This window comes from Octodon degus, unplaced genomic scaffold, assembly GCF_000260255.1.
Source record: "Octodon degus isolate 3935 unplaced genomic scaffold, OctDeg1.0 scaffold00073, whole genome shotgun sequence".
Lineage (NCBI taxonomy): Eukaryota > Metazoa > Chordata > Mammalia > Rodentia > Octodontidae > Octodon > Octodon degus.
In genome coordinates, this window is record NW_004524649.1 from 1,241,708 (window position 1) to 1,264,663 (window position 22,956).

A 22,956-nucleotide genomic window follows, 5' to 3' on the forward strand; every position below is an offset into this window, starting at 1 on the left:
ACCGGGCGAGCGCAGCAGGGACAGCCGCGCGGGGTCGCCACGCGCCGGGGACGGGGAGCCGCGCAGGCCGCGCGCACACCGCAGGCCTGGAGACGACGAGGAGCGCAGGCGCCACCGGGAGAGCGACGGACCCGAGGGCGCAGAGCGGAGGCGGCGGCACCGGCACACGGGGGCCCCGGGCGCCTACGAGGGCGACGCGCGCAGGGAGGACAAGGAGCGCAGACACCGGCGCAGGAAGTGAGTGGCCCGGGCGGGCTCACACGGGGAGACCCTCCTGCCTCGGCTTCCGGAGTGCTGGCGCTGAGCCAGTCTTAAACCTTGCTATGGGTCTTCCCCATCGTGCCCCATTTCCTGGGGGGTTGGAGGGGTAACCTGGGAGGGCACATCACTCAAGCTCTCACATCCTTTTAGTTAATTTTTGTTTTTATTAGTACGTGCTTGTCGTGCGGAATGATGTTCACTTTCCGGGTGGGAGTGGGTGCATGTGTATAACGCCTCTTGTTCTTTTCACACCCTCTCTTCCCTGTCTTTTGATCTCTTTCCCATTTGTGTGCAAGTGGCAAACTCGGGTTGAACCCAGCAGCCCCCTCCAAATTTTTTTGAAAATCTGACTCCAGTTCGTGTGGCTGTGACATGCAAGGGCAGTCTCCCCACTTGTGCAAAGGCGCGAGGAAGTCCCCTGTGAGGCATAGCCCGTGGGTGCTCAGGGCTCATCCTCATTTTAGGAAGTCAGGGATACCAACATGCTTTCACGCTCTCCTCACCACCTTCCCAGAGCATCGGCCCAACAGGATATGAACTGGGGCGGCTGTTCCCAGCACATGAATTCTAGGGTACACTTTCCAGCCCCAGCACAACAGGCTTTCTGGGAAATGACCAAGAAATGGTGCCCAGGCCAGGGTCCAGAATTGGGCTTACACAAAGAGCTGTTGAGTCGCTGGGGAGATGGCTCAGTAGAATAAGTGCTTCCATGGCAAGCGCAAGGGCCTGAGTTCAATCCCTGGTTCCGCCAAAAAGAAAAAAAGAAAGAGCTGTTAAAATAGAGCACTGGGCTGCATGTGCTAAGGCCCTGGGGTCAGCTCAAGACAACCCTTTTGCAGGACATACAGAGGAAACAATGAAAGGGACCATGATACTAGGTTCCCAGGACCCTGCATCCCTCAGGGGAATAAGAGGCCCCTGGAGAAATTAAGGTAGACTGACAGGGCCTTCAATCTGACTGCGATTGTCATCCTTGTTATTGTGTCCATAGTGGTGATTGAAAGAGGCAGGACAGGGATGGAGTAGCTGTCCCTGATAAAGCACCACGAAGAGGTTTTGAAAGTGAACGGCCCAGGGGCTGGAGAGATGGCTCAGTGGTCTAAGGCACCTACTTAGAACAAGCTTAGCAAAGCATTAGGGACCGCGGTTCGATCCCCCAGCACCACATGCCAGCCCCGCCCCCTGGTGGGCTGAGCTGGCCACACACACCACACACACTCTCTCTTTGTCTCTCTGTCTCTCTCTCTCTCTCTCTCTCTCTCTCTCTCTCTCTCTCTCTCTCAAATAAATAAAAATTTAAAAAAAAATTTAAAAAAAAAGAAAGTGAACGGCCCAGCCCGGCTTGGATTCACAGCAGTCCTCCTGCCTCAGCCTTCTGAGTGCTGGGGTTGCAGGCGTGCTCCTCCATGACCCACTAAAGTGTCACTTTAGTAGTAATAACCCTTGTTAATCATCATCTATGACTCCAGTTAGTGAGATTCATAGGTAGACAGAAACACAGCCCTAGGTTGTTCACCCCAATTCCTTGCCTTTTGTAGATGGCAAAACTGAGATTCAGAAGTGGAGAGAATTTCCCCAAGGGCAGCAGCAAGCAGGAACTTAATAAGCCCCTGGCTTTCCCAGACCCCTGCTCCTCCTCCTCCTCTCCACAGGGGGGGATACAGCCCCCTACTTCCGGCCCCAGGCCCTCAGCAGGTCTGATCTGTTCAAAGCCGAGAAGCTACTTGGGGGATGGGGGTTCTGATCATCAACACCAGAAGACACCCTCTTCACCTGGTTGATCAAAAGAGAAAGTTCCAGAGCTGGGCGTGGTGGTGCATGTCTGTAAACCCAGCGCCCCAGAGGCTGAGGGAGCAGGATCGACCTGACCTCGAGGCCAGCCTGGGCTCCATGAGACCCTGTGTTATCTTGTGGATACTGAGGTGGCAAAAGTCCAGTGAGGACTCTTCCCATTTGTGTCCCCTCCCCCAAGTGCCCTGAACTCTCAGAGAGGCTTTGCTTCTCCTTTCTGGCCACATGGCATGAAATATTGGAGCCACTGAAGTACCAGGCTGCAGCCCGCCGTGGCTGCGATGGGCCTGCCAGGCTTCTGGGTGCTCCTGAATGTCAGCTCGGGGCAGCCCCAGAGTCTCTGCGTGGCTGCTCTTGTCCTGTGTTTTGTGGGCCTTCCCTGCTGTCCTTTCTGCACAGCCCCCGCCTCATCCCAACTGCTCAGCCTGCACCTGCCATACTGCCTTCCTTGGAACTGCGCCTTGCTGTGTGGGCTTGGGCAGAAACTCAGCTTCTCTGGGCTTCCGAGTTCTCGCCTATGAAACAGTGATGGCACGTTTGTCCCCAGTTACCCTCCAGGGATGGGTTCTGAGCCAAGTCCCTTCTGTAGACTGGCAGTCACACCTAAGACCACACGCATTGATGGAAATCTTTGGAACACACCATTTAGGGAATGATGACAAGAAGAAAAGAGCCAACTGGGTGTAATGGCACATGCCTGTGATCTCGCATATTCAGGAGGCTGAGGCAGGAGGATCGCAAGTTTAAACCCAGCCTGGGCAATTTATCTAGACCCTGTCTCAGAAAATAAAAGGAGGTAAAGATGGAGTTGCCCTGCGTTCCATCCCCAATACCAGAAGAAGGAAGAGACAAGGATTTACGGAAACCCTGCCAATAAAAGCCTGACACTCCAAGCAGGAGTGAACTGGGTCCATCCCCTTTTTATTTTTATAGGGTCTCACTACAGCACTTAAGTTCCCCAGGCTGGGCTTGAATTTGCGATCCTCCCGCCTCGGCCTCCCCAAGTGCTGGGATCACTAGCATGCCCACTATGCATGGCTGGATGTGTCCTCCTGTTGTCCACATTGCACCCACACAGGTCCCGCCGTGTCATTCCTGGACTCTAACTCCCTCTTCCCCTGTCCGCCTTCCACAGAGAGAACCAGGGCTCTGGGATGCCCGTGTCCGGCCCCAACCTGTCAACCACGCGGCCCATCCAGCAGGACCTGGGCCGCCAGGACCCGCCGCTGGCCGAGGACATCGACAACATGAGGAACAACAAGCTGGCCACCGGGGAGTCGGCGGGCCCCCACAACAGCCTGGGCCCCCCAGGGCTGCCCCAGAGCCCAGCCAAGATGGGGACCAGCATGGACCCCGGCCACATGCCCAACGCGCCCGCCATGGCCACCAACCCCCAGAACTCTGCCAGCCGCCGGATGCCCAACAACCCGGGGAACCCGGCTAACCCTGGGCCCCCCAAGGCCCCCGAAAACAGCCTTATCGTCACCAACCCCAGCAGCACCCAGAGCGACTCAGCCAAGACTGCCAGGAAGCCTGACCACACCACGGTGGACATGGCCCCCGCCTGCCCGCCGCCCCTCGATCACACGGTCGTGCAAGGTGAGGCTGCTGGGGCTCAGGCCACACTCCCCAGGGAGCCAGAAGCCCTCAAATCGGGGTACAGCAAGGTCCTCAGGTAGAAGCAGGGAGGACTGGAAGGGGCCCCTGGAGCCGGGCTGCAGGACACACACAGCACTTGCTATGCAGAGGGCGGGAGAATCAACGTGAGCCAGAGCAGTGGTGCACGCCTGCAACCCCAGGAACACAGGAGGCTGAGGCAGGAGGATCACGAGGTCAGGGGCAGCTTGGGCAACCAGACTTCAAAGAGGACTGAGAAGGAAGCCGGGCGGGGTGCTGCCGGCCTGTCATCACAGCCCGTGGGGGGCTGAGGCAGGAGGATTGAAAATTCCCGTCTCATCTGGACATCTTAGTGAGACCCTGCCTCAGAATGAAAAGGATTAGGTCTTAGTAAGATCTTGTCTCAAAGTTAAAATAAAGGTGTGGGGGTAGCTCTGTGACGGGGACCCCTGTGTTCAGTCTCTAGTACCACTGAAATAATACTCATAATGATAATATTCCACGAGGGTCCCAACCAAAACAGATGGTAGAGTGGTTAAGAGAAACATTCTGAGGCCAGGTGGCCCAGGTTCAAGTCCCTGCTATCCCTTCTACACTGTGTGACCTCAGGCAAGTTACTTCTCCATGTCTTAATTTCACTCATAAGGTATCAGTCAACCTTGGCCAGGAGTGTGGTAGAGGCTGAGACAGGAGAATGTCAAATTTGAGCCCAGCCTGAGTAAAACCCTGTCCCTGCCTCAAAATAAAAAATGAAGAGGGCTGGGTGTGTAGCTCAGTGTGAAGGCCTCATGTTCTATCCCTGTACTGCAAATAAAAGCCCCAGGAGGGTCCTGCGAGTACTGGCTGAGGAGCTTATGGTGCCCAGACCCTGGGCCATGTGTGGGGGTGAGCAGGAAGTCATGGCGGGAGTTTTGTTCTGCTCCCCACAGTGAATAAAAACGCCAACCCAGACCCACTGCCAAAAAAGGAGGAGGAGAAGAAGGAGGAGGAGGATGATGCTGCTGGGGAAGACGGCCCCAAGCCCATGCCACCCTACAGCTCCATGTTCATCCTGTCTACCACCAACCCGTGAGTGCTGTGTCAGGCAGGCGCCAAGCAGGGGCCGGGGAGGCCCCAAACAGCATTGCCCCAGAGAGGCCTGGAGCAGGGTAGAAATGACAGTCCTAGCCAGGCCTGGGGCACCATACCTGCCATCCTGGGTACTCTGGAGGCTGAGGCAGGAAAATCACAAATTGGAACACAGCTTGGACATTTTAGCAAGATCAATGCCTCAAAGTAAAATTTTAAAAATGGGCTGGGAGTGTGTGTGACTCTGTGGTAGAGCACTTGCCCAACATGCATCAGCCCTTAGGTTCAATACCCCGCACAACAGAAAATAAAAATGATTCTATCTTCAGCCACACAGGATGGAAATATGTCCTTAGACCTCATCAATATCAAATCTAGGAGCTGGGGAGATGGCTCAGTGGAATAAGTGCTTCCCTGGCAAGCACAAGGGCCTGAGTTCAATCCCCAGTTCCACAAAAAAGTCACTGCAATAGTGCCCTGAAGGCATTCGAGAAAAAAAAAAAAAAAAAAAAAAAAAAAAAAAAAAAAACTCTACACCATAATGTTAGGAGAAGTCTTTGTTTTTCTTTTCTGTCTTTTTGAGATAGGATTTCCCTTTGTAGTTCAAGCAGGCCTTGAACTCGCCCTGTAGCCCAGGCTGGCCTCAAACTCGGAGCAATCCTCCTGCCTCAGTCTCCTGAGTGCTGGGATTACAGGCATGTGCCACCACACCTGGAGAGAAATCCTTTTCAAAACGGCTTTGTGTTCTGTTCAGCCTACACGTGGCAGCCCTGTGCCCTGAGCTCCACTCTTAGCCTCTGCCCTGTAAGGTTTTGACTCTAGGCAGATGCTCTCTGTTTGGTGGCCTGCTTATTTGGGCATCCTGAAAAGATACTATTTAGGGGAGAATTGTATCCCAGGAATATCATGTTGACTCAGAGGTTCTTAGTATTGCAGTTTCCAAGAAAGAAAAAAGTACTTCCCAGAACCCTGATGTCTCAAAGTACTTTGGAGCCACGAAAACAGGAGAAAAGAATGACACTATGGGGTTGGTGCCACCCTTGTCCCTGTGTGAGGTATAGATCCCAAGAAGCCAGCATTCTTGGTGCTGGTTTGGCTGTTTGCTCTGTCTAACCTGGGCTTCCACACGTTGGCCAAGCACTCTTCCTCTGAGCTGCGGCCTGACCTGGGCTGCCCTATTCCTAGCCACCCAGCCCTGTGCCGTCTGCTTGACCTTATGACCTGTCTGTGTCCACTCCACTTGTGAGGCGAAGAATCACTGGGCATGGTGGCACACGCCTATCACCCCAGCACTTGGGAGGCTGAAGCAGGAGGATCACATGAGCTTAGGACCAGCCTGGGCTATGTAGCAAGACCCTATCTCTACAGAGCCAAAAATAAATAAAACAAAACAAGAATCATGGCATCTGCCTTAGTTACTTATCTCTTGTTAATGAGACAAAATTCCCAATGCCCAAAATTAAGGGAAGAAAGGTTTATTTGTGTAAATAGCCGCCCTAGGGCATGTCCTCCACACCCTTAAGCGGTGGAACTGCTAAATCAGTGAAGCCTCTGAATTTCCCTGATTGACACAAGCAATCAACTATCACAGCATCCAAGCCTTAAAGGCTCTGTCTGATCCAGCCTGCAGTCCAGTTTAAGTCTCTTAACATTTTAGAGCTTCCCACATGCCAGGCGTGCATCAACCCTTTTGGTCTTGTGGTCTGTGGCCACTTTATACATGAGGGCACAGAGAGGGTGCGTAACCTACCCCCCAGGTCACAAGGCTGTTTTTAAAAAAAGGAAGAGAGGGCTGGCCTGATAGCTCAGTGGACTAAAGCACCAGCTTAGGCAGAGAGCAGCAGCAAGGGTCACCCCTGGCATGCTGCGCCGCCCCCGCCCCCAGGGCGCGCTGAGACAGTGATTGAGACATGGCGTGGTGGTGCACACCTGTAATCCCAGCGCTTAAGGGCTGAAAACAGGAGAATCACTGAGTCCAATTTACATAGTAGACCCTGTCCTAAATACAGAAGAAAAAAGAAAAAAGAGTCAGGGAAGATGAACTGCTGGAGCCAGAGTTACCTGTGTGGATCGCCCCCTCAGGCTGCTCTGTGCATGGCAGCGGTTCTGTTTCCTGTAGGACCAGGGGTGTTTCCTCAGCCAGCTCGGCAGTCAGGATACCCCAGGAACCTGCTGGGCAGATAGGATGGGCTGTCTGATCTCTAGGATACACAGGGCCGGGCGGGTAGCCGCAGCGGGTAGAGCCCGTCCTGCATGGACCTGAGCCCTCTCGTGTCCCCACAGCCTGCGCCGCCTGTGCCATTACATTCTCAACCTGCGCTACTTCGAGATGTGCATCCTCATGGTCATCGCCATGAGTAGCATCGCGCTGGCAGCCGAGGACCCCGTGCAGCCCAACGCCCCGCGCAACAACGTGAGTTCTGCCTGGGCCCATTCTGCCTGGGCCCGGACCTCAAGGCCTCAGGCTGTCACGTGCGCTGGGGGGAGGGACGGGTGCCCAGGGGCAGAGGGAGCAAGACACAGCTCTGTCACCTACAGGGATGCCGGCGACTGGCCCAGTGCGCACAATGGCTGGGTTCTGTCCCCAGCATCACAAAATAAAACAAAAAAGAACTTTACACCGAGTGTGGTGGCGCACACCTGTCACCTGGTGCCCTGGGAAGCTGAGCACAGGACCACACATCCAGCCCTGTCTGGGCCACTTAACTTAGCGAGAACCTCTCTCCAAATAAGAAATAAAAAGGGCCAGGGATGGAGCGCAGTGCAGGGGTCCCAGCACTGAAGAAAAATAGAGGAAAAAAAGGAAGAACAGATGCGCAGCTGGACTCCAACACAGCAGCTTTACATGTGAGGGGACTGCTGACCTGTGCCCCAGGGGCAGGGGCCCAGCAGGCCTCTTCCTGCAGGGCCCAGCAGCACCCCCCTGAGGTAGGAGCATGACCCACAGCCCACTGTGTGCCTGGCACTGTGCTGAGCCCAAGGAGCCTCTGTGGGACCAGTCCTGTCCCTGTGGGGTTGACACTGAATAAGGAAGACAGATAAAGAGATTCTTATCAGACTCTCACCCAGCACTTGGGAGGTTGAGGCAGGAAGAACACTGTGGGTGAGGCCAGCCTGGGCTACAGAGTAAGACCCTGCCTCAAAATAATGAAAGAAAAGCAGATCGTCAACAGCTGTAACCACAGTGGGGCGGGAAGTGGTAGGTGCAGGTGCGAGGAGGTGCAGATTTAATGTAGAGAACGCAGAGGCATTTCAAACTGGTGGCCAGAGCGGGGCACAATGACAAAGTGGCATTGGATCTAAACCACAGGAGGAGGGTGTGGCTTCGCCAAGAAGGATGCCATCCTCTCGTGTCACTTCAGTCCACCAGAGCTTGGGGCAAATAAAAAGGTGTCCTCTGCATTGGTAAAGCCACCGCACTTGGCGATTTGGTGGGGATTGCCGCCCTCTGCTGGCTGCTGCTGTTCAGGACCAACAGCTCTGCCTCGGCAGAGGAGGGGCCGGTGGGGTCCCATGCAGTGCACGTTGCCAGCCTGTATGTGGTGGCTACCTTTGCTCTGAGTGCAAATCCCACTCCTTGGAGACTGCTGCTGCAGGGGGTGTTGCCAGGTTCTGCTGGAGCATGCCTGTGATCCTGTGTCCTCATCCTGTCCCCTGCAGGTGCTGCGGTACTTTGATTATGTTTTTACGGGCGTCTTTACCTTTGAGATGGTCATCAAGGTAAGTACAGAGAAAGCAGGGTGTGGGGTGAAAGCCTCTTCCTTCCCTGCAGTCTGGAAGGCTGAGGCAGGAGGATCGCAAATTTGAGCCCTGCTGGACAGCTAAGCAAAAACTAAATAAAAATCCACTAGGGAGACAACTCAGTGTGAAGACTCTGGGTCCAATCTCCATGACAAAAATTTTTACATAATGATAATAATTTCTAGTGGGTGGATTGAATGTGGATGGGTTGCACCCTGAAGTCTGGACTCAGGCCCGTCCTGCAAAATGGGGGCCCAATGGGACCCCCCCACCCCAGGGGAGCCACAGCCAAGGATAGGGGGAATCCCAGCACCCTCTCTTATGCCCCCATAGATGATCGACCTGGGACTCGTCCTGCACCAGGGCGCCTACTTTCGCGACCTCTGGAACATCCTTGACTTCATAGTGGTCAGTGGGGCCCTGGTGGCCTTTGCCTTCACGTAAGTCTCCATGGAGGGCCCCATATGAGGCCACTTGGGGTCAGGTTGGGGGATGTGTCCCTCCTTGGGTGCAAAGATGGGGTCATGGGCGCTAGGGTGGTGGAGACCAGAGTGCCCCTGGGACGAGCTCTGGCCAGCTTTGTGCATGCTCAGGCACTTAGGCTGGGAGGAGGTGCTCTCACTTCTGCCTCTACACACAGCAATGGCCTCACCATGTCACCGGCCATGCTGTGCGCTTTCCGGGACATCTCATCTCCCTTCTGCTCCACACCCTCTGCCCCACTGCTGTCTCTTTGGGGAGCCCCTAAAAAGACAACCAGGACATGAGTGTGCATGAAAATCCTGACCCCACCTTGTGCCAAAGGCCCTGTCATCAAAGCCCTGATGGCTTTCTGGCATATTTGTCATCTCCTCTCCTACCAGTCCTAGGTCACTTTGCCCTCTCAAGCTCATGTGTCACCACACAGCTCTAAGATGGTGCCCTAGTTGCAGGCGGTGGCTTCAGAATGGCACCCAAGAGTGGAACAGTCATTCCATAATGGTGCCCTGGAGCTAGTAGCCAAGCAGAACGGCATCTGAATCTGGGTGGCCATTCCAAAATGGCTTCTGAGTTCTGGCAAGTCATTTCAAGATGACACCTTAGGGCTTAAGCAGCCTTCTGAGGGGATGTCTGAGTTCTGGGCAGCAGTCTCAATGGCATCAATGTTCTAACTAGCCATTTCAAGATGGTACCCAAGAGGTGAGCTGCTAATGTAAAATGGCACCTGAGTTCTGGGAGACCGTTTCAAAACAGCACCCAGGTACTGGACAGCCGTTTCAAGATGGCCCCTTAGGGCTTAGCAGGCATGTGGAAGGGGTATCTGAGTCCTGGGCAGCCATTTCAGAATGACATCAAAGTTCTAAATTGCCATCTCAAATTGGTGCCTGTTAGCAAAGCATCCGTTCCAAGACGACACCCTAGGGCTCCGTAACTATTCCTCTGAGAGCCGGTCTCAGAATGGCAGCTGAGTTCTGGGCAGCCATTTCAAGGTGGTGCGTAAGAGCTGTTGAGCAGGGCTGGTGAGATGGCTCAGTGGTCTAAAGCACCTACTTAGAACAAGCTTAGCAAAGCACAGGGACCACAGTTCAATCCCCCAGCACCACATGCCAGCCAGCCCCGCCCCCTGGTGGGCTGAGCTGGCCACAAACACACACACACACATAAATAAATAAATTAATTTAAAAAAAAAAAAGAGCTGTTGAGCATCCTCCTCAAGATGGCACCTTGTTTCTGGTAGCCATTCCAAGAGGAACTGCGGGGCTTAGTAGCTCTTCCAGGCTCATGTCTGACTTCTGGGCAGCCATTTCAAGATGATGTCTGAATTCTGGACATCCTTTTGAAGGTGGTGCCCAAGGCTGAGCTGCTGTTCCAAGATGGTTCCCGAGTTTTGGGTGACCATTCCAGGGTGGTGTCAAGGGGCTAAGGTGCCATTAGCCCTTCAGGCCTGGTAGTGAGGTTAGCAGTACCTTTCCCACGTTGGAGACCTTTGTCACAGACTGAAAGGTGACAGGTTCAGAAGCAGAGCTTGAGGACTTAGCCTCATGAAGTCCACAGAGGCCTGTTGCATAAATCATTCCCAAAGAGAGGGTCTTGCTGGGAGCCTGACCCCACCGGGGAAAGTCCTAGGTCCCTCAGCAGACACGGAATCCAGAACAGTCTCCCCAACCCAACAGAGGGCTGGGATGGTGGCCCATTCCCAATGTCAGGGCTATACAAGGCCACCCCCCAGTGTCTCCCCTGGAAACACAGTGAGGCCAGGTCATGTTTGGCCAAGAACCCTCCAGGTTCCAGGGGATGGAAGGTAGGGGCGCACCGTGCAAGGGAGCAGCTAGTGTCTGTGACTGTCCCCTGCTCTCTCTCATTTTTTCACCTTTCTGCCACCCTTTCTTTTTCTTCTCCTCTCCCTGTCCACCTCTTTCTAAAGTAATTTTTCTTTGAAGTGCTCCTACATAATAACAAGTTGGGATGTCTAGCAACAGTGTCATGCTGATGGCTTTAGGAATCAGGTGTGGCGTGCACACCTGGCACCCAGTACTCTGGGAGGCTGACACTGGAGGCTCACAAGTTCAAGCCCAGCTTGGGCAATTCTAGATCTCAGTGGGTCAATTAACAAAGGATGTGAATGGCAACTTCATAGACCAGAGATAATAAAAAGGGGGCCCCAGACAAGGCAGCACATGCCTGCCTGGCTTCCCAGGAGGATCTCGAGTTCGAGGCCAGCCTGGACTGCAAGAGAAAGGGGCCTGGGGTCGACTTCTTTGGAACTCAGAGATGTGTAAAATAAAATTTAAAAAAAAACAGATACAGCATTTTTCTTATCAAGTGAGCGCTGGTTGGTTGATTGGTTGGCAGGTTGGTTGGTCTTGCTTTATTTTTGAGGTGGGGTCTTACTACATAGCCCAGGAGAGCCTGGAATTCGCAGTGACCCTCACACCTCTGCTGCAGAGTGCCAGGATGACTGTGCACTAGATTGTTTTTTGAAGAACTTTACAGAGTCCACAGTGCCTGTGAGAACAGGACGCAGGCTCCTCCTCTGCCTCTGTCTCAGTTACTATATATGGTAGCAAAATATTTCCTTTTTTATTTTTTATTTTATTGAGAAATAAATATGAATGAGACAGTTTCAAAGCTGAATAATAGGACAGTTTCGATAATCGATACATTGTACATTGTTATCTTCTTAGTGGTTATCCATTGTACAAGAAGCAGACAGGATATTCTGTCCAAATGCTATTAGTACACCTCTTTCTTCTCATTGAATTAAGCAAAAGTAATTGTATATCTATCCTAACTATTTTGTATATATAAATACTTTTTTTTTTTTTTTTTTTTTTTTGGTGGAACCAGGGGCTGGGACAAATACCTGACACCCAAAAAGAAGGAAGAAAAGGTTTATTTAGCTCATAGTTTGTGGAGGTTTCAGTCCATACTTAGTTGGCTCCAAGGCAGACTGGCACATGACAGAGGGCAGCAGTTCATGGTGGTGGAAGGCAGCAAAATGGCAAGAGCAAAAGGAAGGAGTAACAGCAACAGTGGCTACCGAGAGCAAGTCCACCTCCTTTATGTTGCATTTGGGCTTTCTGCCCCAGGCGGGTGCAGCACTCACACCCACAATCCCAGTGGGTCATGGGTTAAGCACAAACTCTAGAAGTCCACCCCATGACTGCATGAGGCTTTGAGGGGACAACTAGACACAAGCCATACCAGCCTCCTACCTGAGCGGGTCACTCAGACATCAGACAGGTGGCAGAGAAAATTTAATTTCTGAAGACAAAGCTGTTATCCCCTCAGCCTGGCGTGGACCCACCCTAGGAGGTCCTCGGTCCCCTCGCTGCTTGCTGTCTCTCCCCACTCACCCCAAGTCCTGGGTGGTGACCTTGGCCCATATGCTGAGAAAGGGACCCTACTGCCACCTGCCCTGCTGCCACCTCCACAGGGACCCTGGATTTGGGGACCTTCCAGGACCCCAGCTCTCAGCCTTTGAGCCTGTGCTCACATGAGCAGAGTTTACAACAGGCTCTGGAGATTTTTGGGTTTCTCTCTCTCTCTCTCTCTCTCTCTCTCTCTCTCTCTCTCTCTCTCTCTCTGCAGGAATTGAACCCAGTGCCTTTGCACTGAGCCTCATCCCCAACCCTTGTTTTTTTTTTTATGTTGAGACAGAGTCCTCTAAGGTGTCCAGGCTTGTCTCCAACTTGAAACCCTCCTGCTTTAGCCTCCCTGAGTGTACCAGCATCCCAAGAACAGCTTGCCTAGCACGTGTGGGGCCCAGGCTTCAAGCCCCAGCACCACAAAAAACGTTGAAATCAAGATCCATGAGGGAAAGGTTCCTTGTGTGACAAAACAGCCTGCCTGCGGGGCTGAGGTCTGCTGAGCTCCCTTCCAGCAGGGAGCAGGAACGCAGCCTGAGCGGAGGGTCTCGGGAACCCTCTGTGCCCACGCAGGCATCCCTTGCAGAGCACACCTTACAGTCACCAATGCACCGCGGGTCACTAGGTGAGGAGATACTTCCTCGTCAGTGGTTGGGCAGCCGCGTGGCGTGGCCACGCCCACCCCGGAAGTGGCTCAGCCGCAGGCGCCTAGTGCTCACTCCCTTGTACCAACCACTAACACCTTCCCTGGCCTCTCCCGTTGCTGCACAGTCTGTATCTTCCTACTTCTTCCGGTTTGCTCTTTAATTGATTTATACTTCGGGTTTCTCAAAAAACAGAAACCTTGCGATGCTTAATATTCGCTGCCTGATGCATTTCACTTAACCTTGAGGTCTCAAGGTGCATCCGTTCTCCTCCACACGATGCAGGTCTATCCTTCGTGGCATAGTAGCACAAAGTACTGCATTGGGGGTGAACATCACATCTTCACAAGTGATACCATCGTCTAGGGATGGCTTGCCCGAAATGGCTTTTTGTGGTGCTTCACTCTATAAAGTGATACAGAGAGACCCAAGAGCAGCCCACCCTGGGCATCACAGTGCACACTGTAACCAGCGCTCTAGGAGGAAGAGGCAGGAAGAATCACGAGATCCAGCCCAGCTTGGGCCACTTCACTTAGCAAGAGACCCTGTGTCAAAATAAAAGCATTTTAGAAAAGACTGAGGACATAGCTCATTGTGAAAGCCCAGGGTGCCACCAAGGGTTTGAAATCTACAGTTGGCAAGTGCCTGACAGCTGCTTTGCAGTGGATCCTGTAGCCCTTGCTCCCCACCTGGGGATGCCACAGGCTTGGACGTTCCTATTTGGAACGTTTTCCTTGTTGAAGGGAAGGCAGGGAGGGCTTTCAGCCACCCTGTGAACGTCTCAGGGCTCTGGGCTCTCTCAAGGAGGGGTGTGCATGTGTATTTTTCCAGTGGCCGCTTGGCCAGTGCCAGAACCTTCCCTGGGTTTGAAAGCAGGGAAGCTGTGGGGCCAGTGTGTGGCCAGGGCTGCCACTGCCCGGGTGCTGGGCTGCCTGGGTCCAGCCAGTCCCGCCACCCAGCACCAACTGCTCAAAGCCAGTGCAGCAGCCAGGCAAGCAGTTATTTCGTCCCCAAGGAAAGTTAGAAAATCCACCCTCACCCCTGGTTTGCATGCTTCCATCTCTGCAGTGTGTGAGGACTGCAGTTCCGTGTTTCCTTGTTGGCAGACAAAGGTCCGGAGGAGGGGAGGCCTCCTGGGGCTCTCGGGGTGCTTCTTCCCACTGCTCCCTTCCTTATTGGCCCCTGTCTGCTTCTAGGCCGGGCGCCAGACCCAGCAGCAAGCATCAGGTTATTCTCTGGATGTACCAGGCTTTTAGCCTGCCAGTGCCTCAGTTTCCCCAAGCAGTAAGGAAAGTAGAATTGGCCATAAGAAATACAGTACATGTACATAGTCACCAGCCAGATGGGCTCTGTGATCCCAGCACTTGGGAGGCTGAAGCAGGAAGGTCACTGAGTTCAAGGCCAGCCTCAACTACCATGAGAGTCTTTCAAAAACCCACAAAAAGGGCCCAGAGAGTTAGTTCAGTAGAATAAGCACTTGCCTGGCAAGTGTAAGGTCCTAAGTTCAATCCCTGGTACCACAAAATATTATTTATTTATTTATTTATTTATTTATTTTTTGCAGAGCTGGGGATTAAACTCAGGCCGTTGTGCTTGCCAGGCAAGTGCTTATTCAACTGAGCTATCTCCCCAGCCCCATAATTAATTAATTAATTAATTTAAAAGGGAGAGGCGGAGAGAGTATAGCTGCCTCCTGTGTGTGATCTGCACCCACGGTACAAAGGCAGTGCTTTTGTCAGCCCCAGATTGTAGATGGACAAACCGCAGAACAGAGAGGGGAGGGTCTAGCCAGACCTTGAGGTGGCCTGGGAGGTCCCGTGTCCAAGGCCTGCTGAGGCGAGGATCCTCCTGTGCCTCAACTGTGGCCCCAGCCTGAGCAGACTGTGCGCCCTCCACCTCCCGCCGCGTCCATGATCCTGTGACTCCATCCGCATCATTTCATGGCCACCCACACGCCGTACGCTGTGCCCAGGCCTGGGGCAGTAGCTGAGCCACTCAGGGTCACGATCCTGTGCCCCCTGGGTGTGTGGAGTGGCTGGTCCCAGGGCCGCACCTCCTGGAAGCCGCAGAACCCCAACCAAGAGGCACGGGGAGTAGGAGTGGATGGGGTCCAAGGACCTGGGTTTGAATCTTGGCCAGGCACTGGCATGGCCCAAGGGCAGTCTTTGTCCTTCTCCGGGCTTCCATTTGCTCATCTGGAAAATGGGCGTTGTGGTGCCATCACACAGTCAGACGCAGGGACAGTCACAAACCTTAGGGCTGCACCCACAGTCAGCAGCCCAGGCAGAAATCCATGTTGGTAGAAGCCCCTTCAGTTGTCCAAAAAGTAAAATTTGTCCAAGTCTGTGTGTACTGATTCGTAGACACAATGAACTCCACATGGGGTATGCTGGTGCATGCTTGGGATCCCAGCACGCAGGAGGCTGAGGCAGGAGGATGGCTGCGAGTTCGAAGCCAGCCTGGGCTGCATAGCAAGGCTCTGTCTCAAAAACAAAAACAAAGATAAACTGTGAGAATGACCAAGGCAGACTAAAGGAAAAGTGTGTGTGTGTGTGTGTGTGTGTGTGTGTGTGTGTGTGTGTGTGTGGAGGAGAATGCCCTGGTGTATCTATAGGCATCTAACCTGCTCTGTTTTTAAAAAACAGTTGTGTGGCACATCACAGCACTATGCAGGAGGAACAGCTGGAGCTTAGAGGTTCAAGGCCAGCCTGGGCAGCACTGCAGGACTGTCTCCACAAAGAAGTTAACCAGGGTGCAGTGCACAGGCCCGTCGTCCTAGCGCCTCTGGAGGCTGAGGCAGAGGGATTACAAGCTCAAAAGTCAGCCTGAAAGGCCAGCCAGGTAGCTCAGTGGGCTAAATCGCCTGCTCAGGCAGGTGCAGGGAGCGAGGTTCCACTCAACTGTGGCTCCAGCGTGCCACGGCAACCCCACACCCAGGACATACTGGGGCAGCGATTGAGACTGGGTGTGGTGGCACCCACCTATAATCCCAGCACTTGGGAAGCTGCAAACAGGAGGACCACTACGAGTCTGATCTGTGTAGTGAAACCCTGTACACCCTGTACTAAATGCCAAAACAAAAGTCAGCCTGAGCTACTTAGGGAGAGCCTAATCTCAAAATGAAATCTTTGGGTAAGGCTGCTGGGGGAGCTCAGGTCTGGGATCCATTCCCAGCTCTGGAAAAAATAACTAAACCTGGGGGCTGGGGAGATGGCTCAGTGGAATAAGTGCTTCCCAGGCAAGCACAAGGGCCTGAGTTCAATCCCTGGTTCCAAAAAAAACAAAAAACAAAAAACTAAGCCAGCTGTGATGCACACACCTGTAATGCAGCCTGGCCCTACATAGTGAGTTCAAGGCCTGGGCTACATAGCAAGATCCTATCTCAACCAAAAACAGTGGGCTGGAGAGATAGCTCAGTGGCTTAAGTGCCTGCCTGGCAAGCACAAGGTCCTGAGTTCAATCCCTGGTACCAGGGTCAGGCTTGCCAGTTAGCCCCATTATTTAAGTGCCTGCATGCGCAAACCCAGTCAGGCGCAGAGGACCACATTTCGATCCCCAGCTCCACATGCCACACCAGACCCACCCTTAAGGCAGCCTGAGACAGCAAAAAAAAAAAAAAAAAACCTAAAGCCAAAGTTACAGTTGTTAGCAGAGTATATGAGTGCCACACGCCCATTTCCCAGGCAGCATCAGGAGAGACAGAGGCTAGATTCAAGCCCAGGTCCGCTCCAAACCCCAAGTTCACACCTCTGCGGTCCAGCCCCACCCACCCTTCCGGGCCAGAACTTCTGGAAACAAAAGCAGTTTCCTGCGCCTCGGTGGCCCACGGCTCGTTGGCACTGTGGCTTCCTGGATGCTGCGGCTGGCGCCAGGACGGAGCTGGGGCCGAGGCCCGGGAGCCGCCGTCCTGACCCACCCCTCCTGGTCCCTGGGCGGGAAGCGGGCACTGGGGGACCGGGTGGCACTGTCACGTGTCTGTGTCTGTGCGTGTCCTGTGTTCTCTCTTCTGAGGCTGCTTACGACCTGTCTCTCTCTCCGACGCCACCTCTGCAGGAGCAGCACACGGTAAAGTCCTCTCTTTCTCTTCCTGTCACTCTCTCTTCCTCTCTCTCTCTCTCTCTCTCTCTCTCTCTCTCTCTCTCTCTCACTGTCTCTCTCACTCTCTCACACACTCTGTCCCACGTCCTCTGTGCCCCGGTGCAGTCACATCGGCTCTGGTCTCTTCTCTGTGGCCCTGTGTCCTTGCAGCTGTCCTGTCGCTTATGATGACCAGAACCTGCTCCCCCAGAGGCCAAGGGAACCCAAAGGAGGCCATGACCTTGGCCATGACTCCCCAGCCCTGGCAGAAAACAAAGCAAGCGAAGGGGAGAGGGGAGGGTGGTTACGAGAGTCAGGAGGGTCTCCAGCCCCAGATGGGAGAACCCCAGATGGGTTCAGGAAGGAGGAGCAGTTGCCCCAGCCTAGAGGTGCGTCCGCACTGCTGTGGATCTGGCTTCTGGGGCGGCATCCTTGCTCTCCAGGCTCCTTTTAGGCGGCTTCCCAGCTTCCGTCCTCCTTCCTGCTCCTGGGTCCACTTTAGATGCGGGAACGCAGGCAGCCAGGCAGATGAATTCGCCCGTGGCTGGTGATTGGCACATGAGAATTTAGCCACTTGGGAGACTGAGGCAGGAGGATCTGAAGTTCAAGACCATCCTGGGTAATTTAGAGATTTAGCCAGAATCTGTCTCCAAATAGAAATGGAGTGGGGAATGTAGCTCAGCAGTAAAGCACTTGCCTAGCGTGCAAGAAGAGGTACTGGTACAAAAGGGGAAATTTGTGGGTATCTGGAGGCCATTATTAAAGACGACCAGCACACTCTGAGGTTTCGGCTCTAATAAGGACACCAGGCATTGTGGTGCACATCTGTAATCCCAAACACTCAGGAGACAGGAGTTCAATGCCAGCCTGGGCTACGTAGTAAGACAGGAGACAACAACATAGTAAGCTCAGGAGACAAAAAAACAAACAAACAAAAAAAAAAAAACCAGTCTGGGCTTGCTGGGTCTAAGAGCACCTTCTGCCCAGCCCACTAAAATCCAGTTTTCCTCCTGATTCCCTAAAAGTATCAGAAAGAAACATGGGGAAAAGACAAAGGATTTTTTTAAACAAAAACCAAGCAAACAAACGAAAAAAAATCCGATGGTTCTGCATGGGCTCTGCAGAACCATGGGGTGAGGGCCTCAGAGGCAGCCAGCTGTGACCTGGAAGGTGACTGAATAGAGAAGTTTGCACCCAGGGACACTCTCCTGGGGCCACTCAGGGTCCTGAGACATTGGACCAGAGCTGAGACAAGAGCCAGGGTCCAAGGAAGTGAAACCCTGGCAACCCCAGTGTCCACCAGGAGCTCCATTCAGTGTGGACAGCAGGACCGTCCCAGGCAGGGTCAGCCAGGGGGGCCTTGAGCTTGCACTTGGAGCTGAGCTGTGCACTGCAAGTGGAGCGGCAGACAGGCTTTGCCTTAGCAGCCTGTGGGCAAGGCAAACGGGGCACAGCAGCTGGTGACCACCAGGGACATCAGGCTGGATTTCAGAGCGCGTCACATGCTGTGTCGGGAAGTCTGGGAGTTCTGCTGAAAATCCAGTCTCAGGACTCTTTTAAGACAATGGCTGGCTCTGCTCACTGGCTTTGGCCACTGTGGGCAGAAAAGGTAGAAGAAGAGAAAGGTGTGAGGAGGAAGAGGGCGATGGGTGGGTGCCCGCATGCTCAGGAAGGTTCCCGGGCTGGGAGGGGTGCAGGCAGGTGACAGGCCCACAGGCACTGGTGTGGCCCCAGGGGAGAGTGGGGCGCCAGCCTACACCAGCCCTGTCCAGCTCCACAGATTGACCTCCTGCCTCTCTGGGGCCTGCATTGCCGAGCTTGGCCTGGTAGACGCTGGGCCAGACCTCAGTGAACCCCTGTGGTAGCTGTGGGCTCAGAAACCCACAGGAGGCTGAAGCAGGAACCTCCCCATGGCCAGTGGTCAACATCCGCATCTGAAAGGACCATGGGGGTGGCTCAGGACAGGCACAAGGAGGTCTCAGTGCCAAGGACTGTGCTCAGTGTCCCCAGCTCTGTTGGAATTGTCAAAGGCCATTTTTAAAGAGAACACAGGATCCCCCAACTTCCAGGCCCAGAAGTTTCCTGGAAGTCCCCATGCAGGATTAACGGCGGAGCAGCAACCAGAGGGTCCACCTCAGGCAGGCCACACAGTATCAGAAACCAAGCCTGAGCGAGGAGTGTGCTACAGGCCTGTCTTCCCAGCGCTTAGAAGGCTGAGGCAGGAGGATCTCTTGGAGTTTGAGGCCATCCTGTGCTCCATAGCCAGATCTTGTCTTACAAGAAAAAGAGAAAACCACCCTGACAGCAGAACCCTAAAAGCCTCTGTCTGATGCCTCCTCAGCCTAAACGTAGCAGAGCAGTCCTCCAGGAAGGACAGGGTTCACCTGGCTCACACCAGACTTTAGGCCTGAGAAGGTGGGGCCCAGGGAACTTAAGGGCTCCCACCTCCCAGCCTGACCACTGCGTCCTCTCTTCCCTTCTGCCCATCCTGATGCCCCCCCAACACACACAGTGGCAACAGCAAAGGAAAGGACATCAACACAATCAAATCTCTCCGTGTCCTCCGGGTGCTACGACCTCTCAAAACCATCAAGCGGCTGCCAAAGCTTAAGGTGAGATTTGGGAATGTGGAGGTGGAAAGGGTGCTTCCAGGAATCCCATGTACAGTTGAACAGGTTGCACACTGCTCAGGAAGACGCTGTCAGGTAGACATGGTGCATACCTGCAGTCCCAGCTACTTAGGAGGCTGAGTGGGAGCGTCACAAATTTAAGACCAGTCTGGTCGACTTAGACCTTGTCACTAAAAATAAATAAATAAAAAAATTAAGTCTGGGGGTATAGCTCAGTGCAAAGGCACTTGGTTTAATCTCCAGTACTGCAAAATAAAATTGGGGGGGGGATTCATGCTAAGTGATTGCCTAGCATATGTGAGGTGCTGGATTTAATTCTCAGTACCGTTAACAACTTTTTAAAAGAGTTGTTATCTTGAAAGAAGTGCCACTAACATTCTACGAGCTTCATAAATGAGAGTGTATTTAGGATTACAGGTACGTAGCAGGTGGCAGTAACGTGAACTCTCCTAACAGCCCTTGATGTTATAGCAGTTTTCCACTATGGAAAATGTCAAGTCCGGTGCCTTGTCTTAATTCATACGAAGGTATCGTACCAACATTTCCAGAATTCGAGCACCATTCTAATCCGAGAAGAAGGAAACTAGATCTCTGGATTTACGCCATCTGTTCTTCATCTCCTGTGGTCTGATATATCTGAGCCAACATGTCCCTACAGCTTGCTGTGAAAGGAAGAAGGAAGGGGAGAGAAAGAAAGACAGCCCAGAGATTCACACCCCTTTTTCAATTTATGTTCACTTACTATGTTTTGTTGGGTCAGGTCACTTAATTTGTCTTAAGTGAGTTTACTTTAAAAAGAAAAGCTCGAGGGCCAACAAGCTAGCTCAGTAGACTAAGCGCCTGCCTAGGCAAGGGACTGGGTTTGATCCCTGAACCATGTGCCACACTGGCCCTTACCCCAGGCGCTCTGAGCCAGCCGGCCACTGAGACTGGGCGTGGCGACATAGGTCCTATAATTCCAGCACTGGGGAGGCAGAAAACAGGAGAATCACTGCCTGCAAGTCCGAGCTGTATGGCAAGACTCTGTACCATAAAGAAAGAAAGAAAGAAAGAGAGAGAGAGAGAGAGAGAGAGAGAGAGAGAGAGAGAGAGAGAGAAAGAAAGAAAGAAAGAAAGAAAGAAAGAAAGAAAGAAAGAAAGAAAGAAAGAAAGAAAGAAAGAAAGAAAGAAAAAGGCTCAGCTGGGTATAGCAGTGCAAGCACACCTTTCATCTCAGCACTGGGAGGCTGAGGTAGGAGGATCACAAGTTCAAGCCCAGCCTGGACTAAACAGTGAGTTTAAGGCACCCCTGTCTCAAAAAGACAAAAAATTTTTTCTTTGGGTCTGAAACATAAAAAAATTTTTTTGTCTTTTTGAGCCAGGGTCTCACTATGCAGTTCAGGCTGACCTTGAGCTCACTTTGTAGACCAAGCTGGTGTCTAACTCGCAACAATCTTCCTGCCTTAACCTCACGATTACAGGCGTGAGCCACCAAACCAAACTAACAAGAGAAATTTTTAAAAAGCTCCTGCCAAATCTCCAAAGTGAAAATCCAGAACCCCCTGTTAATAGAAGAGAAAACTAAATTTTTTTCTTGGAATAAAACGAATAGTGTTACTAAAAGCCAAACAATGCTGCAGGACAAAGGCTTCGCACTTGGACACCTGCTTTTTCTTGGCTAAGAAAAAGTAACAGGGAAGGGAAAGGAGGCAATAATAATAATAATAATAATTTAAAAATAAAAAGAGAAAGTTCCACTGCCGGGCATTGACACAGTAGCGTGGAAATAGGACTTTCTCCCTGCTCAGGAGTGGAAGGAAGCTGAGGAACAACTCTGTTACCTCGTGATTCCATGCTGGATTCCTGTGCTGTCTAACAGTATCTCTGAGTGACAGGGTATGGTGGCTCATGCCTGTCATCCCAGCACTCTGGAAGTGCTGAGGCAAGAGGATCCCAAGTGTGTGTGTGTGTGTGTGTGTGTGTGTGAGCTTAGCCCAGCTGGGGGCAAGGCTGGCATGGCGCATGGCATATGGTGCCCGGGATCGAACAGCAATCCCTGCGCTACCTAAGCTTGTCTAAACAGGCGCTTTAAACCACTGAGCTATCTCGCCAGCCCCATGGACCCCCAGCTTTGAACCCAGTCTGGGCAACTTAGCACTGTACCAAGAACCTGACTCGAGAAAAGGCCTGGGGATGGAGCTCAGTACAAAGGCAGCGGGTTCAGTGCCCAGTTGCAGGAAAGAAAAGAAAATGAAATAGTTATCCCTGATGGCTGCTGGAGAGGCAGCGGCCCTCATGGCTGCAAATGGGGTGAGTGTCCATTTGGGGGAAGCAGGTTCAGCCAGGAACGAGATGGCTGCACCTTGGAAGGAGAAACTTGAAACTCGTGGCAGCGCAGGCTGCTCCAGGTCATCCTGTTCCAGTCACAGCCCCCTTTGAGCACTTCCCAAAAGCCCGGCCTCCCACCCCTGGGCAGCTGGCCACACTCCACACTCCACCCGCGCTGCCACTAGGCTCAGCCTCTCTTGTTAACCACTGTGATTAGGAGGAATCAGTGTAAAGGTAGAGTAGAGTAGAAGACTTGCTGAACAGGCCGGGGTGACTGAGAAGCTGCAGGTCATGAGGGGGGACTCTCCGAGTGGGACCCTTCCTCTTCTTTGGGAGCACCTGGAGGGTGCCATCTGTCAGCTTGCCGTGTACAGGTTCAGCTGGCTCCAAAACACCACATTGGAGGTACCAGGAATGTCACAGCCATTGTACCTCAGACCCCAGGCACCTAGAGCCTGCTCTCAGGTCCGGGGAGTCCCCAGCTGCTCAGCAGGCAGGGCGATGTCCTGTGGGTTTTCAGCCACCTCTGGATCACTTAGAACACTTGGTGCCATGAACATACGGGGAAGTCATTATGCTGTTTGGCTTAGAGAATCAAGACTGGAAAAAAAAAATGTGTATGTTCAGGACAGGTACGATTTTCTTCCCCAAATATTCTCCATGCAAGGTTGGTCTAGTCCATAGATAAAAGAACCCGTGGGTATACAGTGTGCTGGTAGCGTATACTTCTAACCCCACCTGTTCATGAAGCTGAAGCAGAAAGCTCTTGAGTTCAAGGCCAACTTGAGCTACATGGCAGAGGGGGAGTCCAGCATAAGCGCCTGCCTGGCAAGCACAAGATCCTGAGTTCAATCCCCAGTACTGGGGAAAAAAAAAAAAAAAAAAAAAAAAACAGTTACATAGGGAGACCCTGTCCCTCCACTGCACCACCAAAAAATCATAGAACCCACAAGAACAGAGGGGGCAGGGGCT

General features: G+C 52.9%; 1 protein-coding gene across 1 annotated transcript in view; it reads left to right on the forward strand.

Annotated features, from left to right (window-relative positions):
• The window catches only part of Cacna1a (calcium voltage-gated channel subunit alpha1 A), a 184,335-nt gene that overhangs the window by 112,446 nt on the left and 48,933 nt on the right, over positions 1-22,956 (forward strand). The window contains exons 19-25 of the mRNA XM_023720124.1: positions 11-237; positions 3,188-3,651; positions 4,599-4,737; positions 7,021-7,150; positions 8,398-8,457; positions 8,812-8,918; positions 19,560-19,659. Of these exons, the coding sequence (XP_023575892.1) occupies positions 11-237; positions 3,188-3,651; positions 4,599-4,737; positions 7,021-7,150; positions 8,398-8,457; positions 8,812-8,918; positions 19,560-19,659 (1,227 nt within the window). The remainder of the gene's footprint in view (positions 1-10; positions 238-3,187; positions 3,652-4,598; positions 4,738-7,020; positions 7,151-8,397; positions 8,458-8,811; positions 8,919-19,559; positions 19,660-22,956) is intronic.